Source organism: Falco rusticolus, chromosome 7, assembly GCF_015220075.1.
Source record: "Falco rusticolus isolate bFalRus1 chromosome 7, bFalRus1.pri, whole genome shotgun sequence".
In the NCBI taxonomy this organism is placed as follows: Eukaryota; Metazoa; Chordata; class Aves; order Falconiformes; family Falconidae; genus Falco; species Falco rusticolus.
In genome coordinates, this window is record NC_051193.1 from 69,914,969 (window position 1) to 69,928,607 (window position 13,639).

At 37.9% G+C, this 13,639-nt stretch overlaps 1 protein-coding gene across 1 annotated transcript in view; it reads left to right on the plus strand.

Annotated features, from left to right (window-relative positions):
* The first annotated feature begins 1,428 nt into the window (after positions 1-1,428).
* The window catches only part of MYBPC3 (myosin binding protein C3), a 64,397-nt gene continuing 52,186 nt past the window's right edge, over positions 1,429-13,639 (plus strand). Inside the window, exons 1-3 of the mRNA XM_037396098.1 lie at positions 1,429-1,578; positions 10,650-10,916; positions 13,468-13,563. Coding sequence (XP_037251995.1) covers positions 1,554-1,578; positions 10,650-10,916; positions 13,468-13,563 — 388 coding nt within the window. The 5' untranslated portion in view covers positions 1,429-1,553. The remainder of the gene's footprint in view (positions 1,579-10,649; positions 10,917-13,467; positions 13,564-13,639) is intronic.

Below are 13,639 nucleotides of genomic sequence, written 5' to 3' on the forward strand. Positions count from 1 at the left end.
ACTAGTTGAGTGATAGATTTTTCATACCGTGGGACCCCAAGCCCTTCGAAAGGGTTCCAGCCAAAGCAAACAGCTGAGATTTCCTGCCTCCAGGGCAGGATCATAGGTCCAAAACATATCACACTAACTTGTGTCCCCCTTGGAAGACAGGCAATGGAAAATGTACGTAGGTCACATACTGCCCATCTTCCTCACTCATATGTAAAAAATTCCTTCAGGAGAAGGGAAGGAAGTGTTTGGCCCCAGATCAGGAGAGGTAGCAGCAGTCATTCTTGCAGGCTCACATCTGTCCTATCAGTCTACCCAGAGTCAGATGTGAAAGGCAGACACAAAGCACAGGAACTGATGGGCTGTGCACACTTGTCTGTTCTGAGCTCCCTGCCAAAGGCAGAAATCCTTCAGACTGAGGTTTTTACAGGCTAGTAAAACTGGAAAAACTGAAAACTATTTTTTTTTATTATTCTTTTTTTTCAATACCAGTGGTAGCTGAAATGTGTTAAATGCTTGGCCTACAGACTTTCTCTGATAAAGCTCAAAACTCAAAATGCGACAGGCAGAAGTAACAGGAATTGGATATACCACCCAGTCAATAAAAGGATGATTGTTCACAGTTACTATTTTGACATATGCTAAATGTATGAATAAATAAGAAGCAGTGACTGGAGCATGAAATTGTAATACCAGAATAATTTTCTACTGAGATTTCCCCCAGATCTTTTCTATATAATTAAACAAAATTTAAACTTCTAGAGGTATCAAATAGGTCCTTGGAACTATTTTTTAAATGGTACTTAAAAGGAAAAAAAAAAAAAAAAAGACTTGCTAGTTTTCAAGAAATATATGCTGCAGACCAAGTGGGTGGATGGGGAGGGAGGAGTGAAACTATTCAATTAGTGTCATGCTTTCTGGTTGTGACTGCAAATGTCAGTAATGTGTAAATGTCTCTGAAAAAGAAAGTTCTTTCTTGACGGTTCACATTTAGTTCTACAAACACAGCCTTTGGTAGAAAAGTAAAAAAAAAGAAACAAGAAAAAAGACCTCTGCAGGGCTGTTCAGTTTTGACCTAATTAAAATAATAACAAAGACTGAAATAGGTAGCAAGAACGCAAGCAGATGCATAGAGTACAGAACCAGCATACGGGAGATGTGACTACTAGGTCTAGTTTGCTGAATGTGCTATAAACATAGCAGTGTAGGAATTCTTAATGCAACACATCTGTGAATCTGGAAAATGTACCGTATGCATGTGCAACATCAGATGGTGCTCTAGTTTGTACCAACAGATCAGCGGTAGCCAGTCTTGGGTGGTTTGAGCTCTCTGGCTCCTGGAACTTGGCTATATTTATCCCAGCTGATGTAGCCTGTCAAGTGTGCCCTGCTGTTGATAAGGTGCCGTAGTTGACAACAGTGGGGGATCAAGGGGGAGGAGCAGGATAGGGGCTTCCACCGAGTGTTTCTTTAGGGGGTCTCAAAAGCCCTGGAGTCTCATTCCTTTTTAATTTGCACCCGGCTTTCTAGACACAACTGGGAGCTTCATCAGAAACAAAGTGAAAATGCCAGAGCCTGTAAAGAAAACAGGTAAGGATGATAACTGACAGACAAAATTTAAGAACAGCTTGAAAGAGAAAAATGCGAGTAGCTTTTGTATGCTGGAGAAATGAGATGCCTCAGTGAAAAAAAAAAAAAAAAAGGGAAAAAATTGTATTTTATGAAGTTATAAGAGATGTTGAGTGATCTTGCATCTTGCAGAGAAATCAGTAAGTAATTTGGCAACCCTCAGCCACAGAATTTTCTGAAGAGACTTTGGATGATGAAAGAATAGAGGTGAAATGCATTTCATTCTCAGATTCTTTTAATTTCTTGTTTTCTTTCCCAGTCACCTTTAGGACTCTGAAAAAAGCTTGTAGTCTGTCTCTTGGGCAGTTAGGCAGTATAAACTTCGCCTGCTTTTGTTCTGGCTTTTTTCTCTGATAATTTTGAGGAAGTGTTATCAGCAATATTTGATGGTATTTGTTGTTATGAGATCTCCGAAAATTAATCAAATGGCACCTGGTTCAGAGCTTATTCTTTCTAGTTCTTCCAGCCAGTGACAGTAGAGGTCTAGGAAAAAAGAAGACACTGTACTATAAAGAACCTATGTGTATTTCTTTTCACTTAGGCTTCTCCATCATTTCCCCTCTAGCCAGAAGATAACTTGCCATTTTCAGAAAGCCAGGGCCACAGGGCCCAGTGCAAGTCCTGCCCCACTAGAAAAACATCAAAGATTTCAAACTGAGGAAAGTTCTAATTTAAAACTGAGAAATAAGGAATGACTCAGAGGCTGCCCACAGAAAAGAAGAGGAGGCCTAGGGTGGGGTGTAAGGTTCAGTGAATCTGTTTGTCTGAGAAAGAAGAGAGCCCGGGAAGCAGAGGCAGGGTGAGTTTAGCTTCAGGACACCTGTGTGTGGGTAGAGAAAGATGTCTCAGGAGCACTTTGTGTCTGCAGTTAAGTTTGGGAGAAAAGTTGTCAAAAGCTAAAGTTACGATTGTTTAAAAAGTGTGCACATAACCAATACCCAGGGCTGGAGAAAAGGGTACTAAATCCAGGATTCTTCACTTTTAGAGTTCTCAGTTCACTGATTCCAGAATCTGATACCCAGAATCACTACTACCTGGCTGTACCGTACAAGGTGCAGGCTTTTTTAATAACGTGCAGTATCCTGCTGTTGATACTTATTAATGTAGGCCTTTGTGCTTTGCAAAGAACTGAACAGACATTGGTCTCCTGTTAGGCTGGTTGATGGAAAAGTCTCCTGTGGTCACCAGAAGAAAAGAACAAGAACTTGTTAAAAACTGTCAATTTGGCCAAAATATTTGGAATTAACCACCACCAGAGGCAGACTACTAATGCAGCCCGTATCTCCCATTAAGAACTGCAAAGCACTAAAGCATGATTAACTCCCAGAAAGATTCTTTATGTTCCTTCTATATAACTCTGAAGCAACAGTGGTATCACCAATCCTTCAGTTTTATCACAACTATAACATCATTTCATGTTCTTAAAGCCGCAATTTCTGCAATCAGATAGTAGAATGGTATATCAAAAAGATGTATATACCAGACCTTCTGATTGTAGTGAAACTTTGAAAATATAAGCTGTAAACGTCCATCAATCACCCCAAAAATAAGACATTCATAATCATATTCTATATTTAAAGTCACTCAATTTTTTAGATTTACTGAAATGTCTAACTCTTCTGATTGACAATGCTAGCAAAAAGAAATATGACAGAGTAGGTGAAATTTGACAGCGTGATCACCTAGGCATTGTGCCTTTTGATTTCTAATGGTTTAACTGCCTTTACATTAACATTTTCAGTCTCTGTGGATGACAGGCAACTCTGTTTGTGAAGACGCCCACCTTTGCTAGGTAACAGTGAAGAGAAATTCTATTCCGGCTTCTTTCTCCAGAGTAACGTAACAGGTGTCCAGCATGACTAGTCTTACACAATCCTTGCAGACAAACCAGCCCAAACACTGTGATTATCACAGCAGGGGGAGGAAAAGCTCTTATTACCCACTCTGACGGAGACAGCGCAGTCACATGCCCCGTAACTTCTAGAGGGGATCTTCTCATTCTCCCCAGAGAGACGTTAATATATTTGGGTTTCTGTTTCATGTTGTTTATATAGTTCAAGCCATTTCAAGATGAGATAATGTTCAGCACAATCTCAGGAGGGCTGAATAATTATCTAGCTATTCATACTTGGACAAATCATGATTCCTGCCTTTCACAAACATTACCATTAAAACACTCAAGAACCCTTTATTATTTAGAGATCTTTAGCCTATATTACTGAAATTTGGGCATATGGTGTATAATAGGTAAAGGAATATGCTTCATGCCAGAGAATCATCAGAGATCTTCTGCTTATATCTGCTGTTTTAACAAACCTTTTAACATGTTTTTTTTAAAAAAAAAAGAACAGACACCAAAAAAAAACCAACCACCACAACAAACCACAAAAACTAAAACAGTGAAGTAGATTTCCCAAGCAACACTCTTGCACTCTAAGTTGTCCAACTAAAATACTTCAGGATAAGGCACAGCCTTATTTATTTAAAAGATACCAAGAGAACCGTCTTAGCTTTCCAGAAAATCTATTCACTCCCCAAGAGCAACAGGATTTAGAACATCTGTAGTAATTTAGTGTCAGAACAATCAAACATTGAAAAGCATCACTTTTTGCAGGCTTCTGTTGCAGAATCTTTATGTTGTTCTCCTTTGATTTAAATGTTTCATAGTTAATACTTGTTCGAAGGCTCACTTTTTGGAATGATTGGATCACATTTTTTGATGTAAAAATTCAGAAAGGTTAAAAAAACCCCAAGCATTTCCCTAACAATATTTTGTGACATTTTGAGGAAACAGCTGACCTTCTAAACACCAAATTTAGCAGATAAATGGGACTCAATGGGAAACATGTGCATTATTATATCTGGAAAAGAAGTCTGATACTACTTTCTCTGAAAATCAGTCAATTTTTACTCACTTATTTTATAGATTGAGTTTAAATTTTGCAGTTCAGGTTAGGAAATTTCACCAAGGGTTTATAAATAACCTGGCCTGTAAGTCCACAGAGGCTTTTGGTGTTAATATTAATAATCAATGTTGCATAATGAAGAGTAAACTGTAGAATTTTAGTCTGAATATAAGCTCATCGGTTTACATTTGCAAGCACCTAGCACTGTAAAGTACTGCTCCATGATAATGAACTTTTGCATTAAACTACAGTAATGCAAAAATAAATAATAATAAATCATATAGATATATCTTCCTCTTTTGTAAGTTAAGATTCAAAGAATTCAGAATAATCTGAACATTATTATCCCCATTTCACAGAAAGTATGATGAATGCATAGAGAGAGAGGTGACTCTGCTCAGTGAAACTATTTCTCGCCTGTTGCTCATGTTACAGGAATTTACAATCTCAGCTGCTGAAGTAGGCAAGGGAATGATAAGATTGAGTAGTTCAATAGCTTTTGGATCACGGAATGATTAAGCTTGTAATTGCAAGAAGCCACTTAGGTCCTGACCGAGGAATGCAGAGCATCTTTATATAGTTCCTCAGCAAGGAATTTAGAAGCTCTGTGACTGAAGTTGCTTATCCACAGTTTGGCTTTTAACTCCATGGAAGAGCAAATGGTATAAACAGAAAAGTAGATGCCAAGTGTAACTACTAAAGCAAAGATAAATTTTCAACATGAAGTCTTAACAAATTAAGGAATTCCAAAAGTTAATATTACTTTTGCAATATTAATTAAATACATTGGCCAGATATGTATTTTAATACCAAATACACAGAATATGCAGTAAGATAACTCAGCTTTGTGGGCAAAAAAACTGTGACTTTTTTTTTTTCTCATTATGCTCATCACAGATTTCTGCTGGAGTTTGTTGCATGTGCATTCAACCAGATACATTTGATTCTCCTGAAACATTTATATCTTTAACAGTTTTTATTTCAGAAAAGCAGAAATATAATTTGAAAGCCTTATCTAACACACATTCTTCTCAAGTACTTATCGCCCTCTCCTCCGTGTACATATCACAAATAATGAACGATGAAGAGCTGAAGTCAGAGGCACCACTCTGAAGAGCATGATGAAATGAAAATCAGGAGAATGGCTCTCCTCTGTCACTCTATCTAGTTAAAATCACTTTTGTGGAATCCACACTTCTTCCTCACTCTCATTTCACATCAAACATACTTCAAAATTCAGTGATTTGAGGAAAAGTTTTCCACCTAATGCTTGTGATTCTTAGCAAGCCAAATTATTTAAAGAATACGATTAGGAATTGAAATTATTCCAGTTATTTAAACATTATTTTAACATACATCTCACCTCCATTTTTTCTGGCAATAATCAAATTGGAATGTCTCTTTTAGCTTCTAATACTAACTTTTTTTTTTTAATTAGGGATACAATAGTACTTGGTAGCTGCTTACTAACAATTTGATGCTGTACAGAGACAAGAGAAAAACAGTCTCTGCCTCAAAACACTTACAAAATGAAAGCCCAGTAAACACATACATTGTTCAACAAAAGAAAAAAAGGAAATCATGATGATTAGTACAATAGATAGTGACCTGGGTATTAGTTTAGCCATTTTCTAGGTTTTTGTACAGGAGAGTGTGAAAAAGCTTTGAAGCAGAATAGCAAACTAGCTTGACAGTGGATGTGAGAAGGACATTGCTTCAAAGCAGGTCAGCAAGTGAGGGAGAAAGCAAGAAGGTGCTAGTATGAAGATTTAATAAATGGCAGCAGTAAGAAGGCAGAACACCAGTTTTATTACTTTATTTAGGTGAACAGTGAAGGAAATAATTTTTGGAACTTAAATTATTTCATTCTAGTTTAGTTTGGCTAAAAGCAAATACATTTTATATTTATTTAGCCTCCTGATTGAAAAAGTTATTAATAAATTATGATCAAAAGGCAATCTGATCATGGACCTCCAAATAGAGCTTTTTATTACTATTGAAGCTGTTAAGTCATGTAGCATGCACAACTGTACGGCTGATGTGTACATCTCCAGGTGTTATAAGACTTAAAGGATGGGTGCTGCCTGCAGCTTCAGGTAGCAGCAGTAATTAGCCACCAAGAAGTTTTTTCACAAGACTTATTGCAGACCATGTGCAGCCTGCTTCCTCTTCTGCCAGGGCTAGAAATTTGCTGGTTTACATTACTCGGATGTTTTATGAAGTTCTTTGCATTATGGAAGCTAGAAGTGATTAGGAAGGTCTGGGATATGAGAAGTGCTGAGAAATGGGTTAGTACACAGTGGCTCTAGCCTCGTTTTCTTTCATTAGCTCCATGTCTCTCTTACCTCCCCGTGTTAACAAAAGCAATTCCAATTCCAACCCCACAAAACACACACAGAGCACCTATCGCCCTCCTTCCCTTCAGTAACTCCTGTCATCATCAGCACTGGTAACTCATGTGCATCTCTGCCCTCTCTCCAGAATCACTATAGCACATTAGTACCAACGTCACCTTTCTCTCGCTTTGTGCAGGGTGGGTTAGAATCTGTTGGGAAGCAGAGAGTTAACAAAGTGAGTGGCAGAGGACATGGGCTACTTGGTCATCAGGTGCCCCAGCCCGATGGCTCCTAAGTGCATGTTCAACTGGAGTCTGGATAAACATGCGATAGTGCCTGAGATCTATCTGTCAGTGTCTGACAGGCACAAGAGCTGCAAGACATTCCACAGCATCACATGAGAGGTGGCACAGTCATCGTGTTTTCCACAGCCTGATGGTGGTGGTCGTATCCAAGCGTGTTTTGAGTATGGGATGGATATATGGAACTCAGAGGGGCGTATCTGGGTGGAAGCCAAGTTTGAAAGTGAGAGAGATTGCCAACTTGGGAATGTGTTTCTGATGAAAGCAAGCAAAAGCCTGATTCTCAGGACCGACAAGAAGTTTTGATTGGTGGCGTTTAGGAACATTCCTAATGAGGAAATAGCTAGATTAGATTGGTATAACCACACATGAAAAAAACATCTGCTGGTGAATTTGGATTTAAGTGGTACTTGAAGTAGCAGCCACAGAGAGGGAGACCAGGAATAGCTGATTACTCAATTATGTTTAAGCAGCCCATTTCTCCTCCAGAAGGAAAAATGATGGCATTCTCTTCACATGCTTGTTGAGCAATCTCTTCTGCAACAAAGTAATATCCTGTAAAATCTCCAGCCATACTTCACTACTTTTCTTTTGCAAACATGAGCCAAGAAAGATGGAAGGGAATACAGACTGATACAGAGACACTACTTTGGACACTGTCGCCCACTGACTCTGCTTCTCAAGTGCAGGAAAATGACCCATAAGAGTCTCCTTTACCTGTGAAAAAGTAGGTCCTCAACAACTGTTCTTGCAGGCCTTTATTCTAATGGGAGATTTTTGGCTTTTCCAATATTATGCTTTAGTGAAAGTACTCACAATCCTTTTCAGTTGGGTCTGAAATGAATCTTTTGGCAGGAAAGGGGGAGAGAGAGAGAGAGAGAGAGAGTAGGGGGAAAAAAAAAGACAAGGAGACTTACTTGTAAACTTCTACATACGTATCTAGATTTCCCAAAAGCCAGAAATATGTGGTCATGTAGATTACTCACTGTGCATGTAGTTCTGGCTAACAATCTGTTTTTGTTGAGTCATCTAAAGTAAATGTAAGAAACCTAATCACTTTGCAGGGTGTGCAGCAGATCGGAGTTACTTCCAAGTACGTATGTCTTGAAACCCTGCCATTTGTAGGCTGGAACCTTTACAGATCACATTGCTGTTAAGTAATTAATATATTTATAGATTTTTTTGTGCTTAAATAGGAGAGTGATGATGATAGCACTCAGAAACAAAAAAACATGCCTTTTTGCTGCTATATCTCTGGCATCACAGGGAAAGAAGCCAGCTAGTAGGTATTTCAGGAGTGGGTTCCAGAACTGGCCTAGCTCCCCACCGTGCAGTAGCCTGGCCACCTTTATGTCTTTTGAATTCTGTCCATCAAACCTGCTGCCTACAGTAACTCTTCTGCAATTATTCACAATACACTGCAACAAATCATACCCTGCTGCGTTATTTACTGAAGTGCAATACTGTATCAAAAGAAGTGCAACTGATAACAGGTATTTGAGTATTAACGCTGTAGTAGAGCACCCTATATTCTACACAGCACTATATTCTGTTTAAAAACAATTACCCCACTTACAGGACTGAGGTTAGAAAAAAATCAAATGAAAGCACACAGGGACATCCACTCCCAGAAGAAACTTAACGCACTTACATCTTAACATGGAAGAAAAGCAAGCAGAAGAGTACAACAGGAGCTTATTCCAGGCTGCTATAGGCTCAGTGCAAACCAAAACAGTTTTTTTCATCAAACACATAAAATGTGGGGAAAAAAGAAAAAAGAAAGAGAAAAATGTACTTCAGGTTTTTCATATAACAGAAGCAGGCAAAATACAACAGGTAATAAATTCTCAAGGTATTTGTAATTGATAATTTAATTTGTTTAAGCAGCTTTGAATCCTTTGCAAAACAATGCAAGAAACATGAACTGTGAGATGACTAAAGTCCAAAAGCCATCAGATGAAATCTTTGCAGATGTAACTCCACTGAGGTCAATTAATTTATTCAGTCTGAGGACATGCTACAGAAATAGAGATTTTGTGCAATGAACAGATGGTATTATTAGTCATATAACATTTATATTAGCTAAAGCACCTGTTTGAACATGAACATAAACTGTTTATTTTAAAATATTTCCATGCCATATTCCTTTCATTTTTATAAAGCAGAATCAAGAGTCTAAAGCTAATTATAACCACTGTTGTGGTATTTGGAGGAGTTCTTGTTGCTGCCCAGTAGGAAAGCCATAGACAATTTGCCACAGAGGTGACAGATGCAATTAAATGTGATGGAATTACTAATATTTTATAAAAGCTTGGTTATGCAGGGCTAAGTCAGTAAAAAGATGACATAATGATGCACAAAAGACATTCAGTGTATGAATCAATGTTAATTACTGGTATTTTTATACATTAACATAGCTTATTGCAATTAGCAAAAAGATAACAGATTTCATTAAGACCAAAACATGAGCATAAAATGAAAAACTTATTTCAAAATAAAGTTGAATAAATCTAAATAAATAAATCAGGACAAAGAAATTACTAAAATAAGTTACCTTATTAAATTCTAATCTTGAGAAAGTTTAGGATACTTATGGACTGAAATCATGATAAATTGCTTGCTTTCCAAATTCCTGTTTGTTGTGCTACTTTGATTACATATGAACCAAAACATAATTTGATTTATGCCTGTTCACCCCATATATTATTAATTTCATTAATTCTCTTTATAAGCATCATAAGTGCTCCTTGGCACACAGAGGAAATATTTTGATCCACTTTGTAATTAATTATAAAACTATTTGCTGTAGACTGCTACGTAGGCAAGTATTTTAACTTTTAATGCTGAATAAATATTTGAATGCAAACAACAACTCTTATTTTAGCTGGGATAAAATTACAAGGGCCATCATAGGAGAATGCATCTCTTTCCACTAAAGCCCTGATCAGTCAAAACAGAAGGTCTAAAGATGAACCACCCATTCATTGTGGTATATTAGGATGCAGGTTACTGCACAAACTGCACTTTTGTTGAAGGATCAGATCCTGATCCTATTTAACAACTGTATTAAGCAACTGTTATGACAGAATTAATATTTCTAAATAAAACTGCATGGCAAATTATTGTAGAGAGCTTGATATGTAAGCATACATATCGTGCCATCTTGTCATAAATCAAAACATTCACTTATGAAAAATCAGAGCTCATTACGGGGGGAAAGAAAGACGAAGATGGACAGTGAGATGAGTTTGCTAACCATTCCATTTTATTTCACGACAATATGGAGAAGATATGACACCTCAGTCAGAGATAAACTTTGTAAACTCAAAAGACAATTCCACAACTTCTCGGTGGAAAGTGTTGTAATTTATATCTTGCATGGGCAGATGGGACAGAAAGGAGACAGCTGTTGCAGCCACAACAGCTGACTACACCAGATATGCCGCAATTGCAAAACAGATTTTAGCGAGCCCTCTCTCTTTTTTTAGTTTCTGCATTTACCAAGAAGCCGAAGACAACAGAGGTGACAGCCGGAAGCACAGCTGTGTTTGAAGCAGAAACAGAAAAAGCTGGCATCAAGGTGAAGTGGCAGCGAGCTGGCACAGAAATTACTGAAAGTGAGAAATATGTCATCAAGGCAGAAGGAAACAAGCATTCACTGACGATCAATAACGTAGGAAAAGAAGATGATGTGATATATGCTGTAATAGCTGGAAGTTCCAAGGTCAAATTTGAACTCAAGGTCAAGGAACCAGGTACAGCGTTCCCTAAGCAATTGGCAGTTTATCAGTATTTGCAGCCCAACATACAACCTTCATGAAAGGCCCATGGAAATCAGCCTACCTTTAGCCCTGTAAAACCTCCCTACCAGCAATACATCCATTTTGCCCAATTATTTGAAGCTGCTCATTAATATTAAGCTGAGGAATACATTTCCTGTGGCTAAGGCACCAATTTCCAGATGTCAGAAATCCACACAGCAGAGATCACAGAGGAAATCCCAATGCATGACTTCAGAATTCTCTGTCAAGCTCTTCAGCTTAACTATTGAAGAGCAAAGCAAAGCCAGTTTTACCTAACCTGACCTAAACCAAGGGGCCTGCATCTTAGGCCTGGTATTTTAATTCTTTTAGATTATTTTATTTAAATACAAAATTGTTACAATTTGCAAAAAACATGCTGTAATGTTTTTAGGAACTCATAGGTTCCTTGAAATTGTCTCAAAATCACCTGCCAATAAAAATGCAGGTTTCAAGAGGGACTTAAATACAAAAAGTAACCTTTGTATTGTTACCTTGTGTTATTTGCATATCACCTATACTGCCTCCGTATGCATTAAAAGATCAGTTACATGGGAAATTGAAAAACTTCCCCAGGCCTTTCCTGGGAAAAATCTATAAAGACCCCAATTGTCTGGAATTTTCTCATGAAAAATGCCTGAAGATGCTGAGGATAGATGAAATCACTCATTTTTTGGAACATGTTGACCTTCCTGATCCCTTTTTTCCCCCCTCCAAAATGGTCCCCACTTACCTCTTCTGGTACTTTAATTTTCCCTATTTATTTTGGTGAAAAGCCTTAAACCCCAATTGTTTATCTTGCCTCCTCTCCTTTGCTACCACTTGTTTATTCTAGCAACATGCTGGTAGTGAGATCTTCTGGTCAGCTGAAAAGATACTGGTGAATATTTAACAGGGGACAAGACATCCTGTTCCAGATAAAAAGACAGTGTGTGACAGGTTATGAGGAAAGGAAAATCCTACAATTTAACAGCTGTCAGAGCATATGAAAGTATAATCCTGCTGACTATCTCATCCTGAAAGTAAACAGGTACATATTATACTAGTTATATCTTCCTCATTTTCTTTCAGGTTAGTTCCAGGTAGACCCTGCTACAGGCAGACAGTCTACAAATAACAGAGTTACTGAATTTGGAGGTGTAATCATCACCTAAAAGCAAGACACCTCTGACAAGCTCACATCAGGGATGGAGATATCATGATGGCAAAGGAGAGATAATTTTCCTTATACATTATATATTGGCCTTATATATATATATATATATAAAGCCTCATAATAAGCCTCTTCTAAACAGCTACACAACCAAGTTGTGAGAGCATCTACACTGCATTAGGTAGAATAATGTTTAGTTCTTTCCAGTAAAAATTAAGTTGAAATTTATTTGGACAAGATCCAACGGGATACCTTCTAACAATAAAAGTGGTAGAATTTGATACTTAAGTATTAAAATAATATCAATTTTAAATCACACTTTTCTTTCAAGACACAAATACAGTTTAGGGAAAAAAGTATAAATTTTCTGAGAGCGGGGTTGGCTCATGTTCATATGTTTGCAGACACTGTCTTGCTTTTCAGACCTTACTAAGATGAGATTGTTAAAGAGTAACTGGATTACCCATTATTATTTTAACAAACAATAATATTTCTGGCTCTTCATTATCAAAGGAAAGGAAAATGGCCCCTAACATGCCCAGACAGAGCCCCCTCCCTTTGTGGCAGAGGAGCCACTCAAATTATTCATCACAAAGCACAACAGGGCCAGAAATCCCTGGTGTTAAAAACCGTGCAAAGAGCCAGGAAACTGCATGCAGGACTTGTGTGAGAGGTAGGCGAGACCCTTTGGAAGTGGCTCTACCACCTATGGAAAAAAAACCCCAACAAATCTTGCTGCAACTGATCTGTTTCAAGAAATTCTACCTCCCTCCATCTGTCCCAGTTGCTCACTCCTACTCCCTTTTCGTACATTTCTATCTTCTCTATTGTGCCAAATGCATTTGCCTGAATTTGTCTGTGAGGTCATTGTTTAACTGAGAGGCCATAAAATACCATGAGCCAGGGGAAGAAACGATAGACGGATTTTTTAAATACTTTCTCCATATCAATTACTGGCAGTGTCTAGAGCTTTACTCAAGCTGCACACAGCAGTAGCATTTGGAACATTACATTCCAACAGCAGTTAAACAAAATCTCATGAATAAGCAAATTGTTTACAAAAATAATAGCTGTGTCATTTTTTATTACCTTTCCTATTTAGACCACTGATGTTAACATCAAACAACAGTGTTATTCATCAGCTGACAACTTTTTACACATCAAGACTATACAATTTAAAAATCCAGCTTCAGTAGGCCCCTTCTGCTTCCAGCACATCCTCAAAGTGCTAGAAAATGACAGCTAATCCCTCTGCATGTCCTAACATATGTTAAAAGCTGTTCTTTTAAAAAATTTCTTCGGAAAGGAAGTAAAACATGACTTTCTCTAACCTTGGCTTACATTCATTTCCAGAAAAGAGTGAGACAGTCACTCCTGCTGAAGCTGCTCCAGCCCCAGCTGCCCCAGAGCCACCTGCTCCACCAGTAGAAAGCAGCCAAAACACAGAAGGTAATAGAGAATTAACACTCTTAACCAAGTCTGGTTCATTAACAGAAGGGAAGAACGGGAACATGGACTCCTTAGA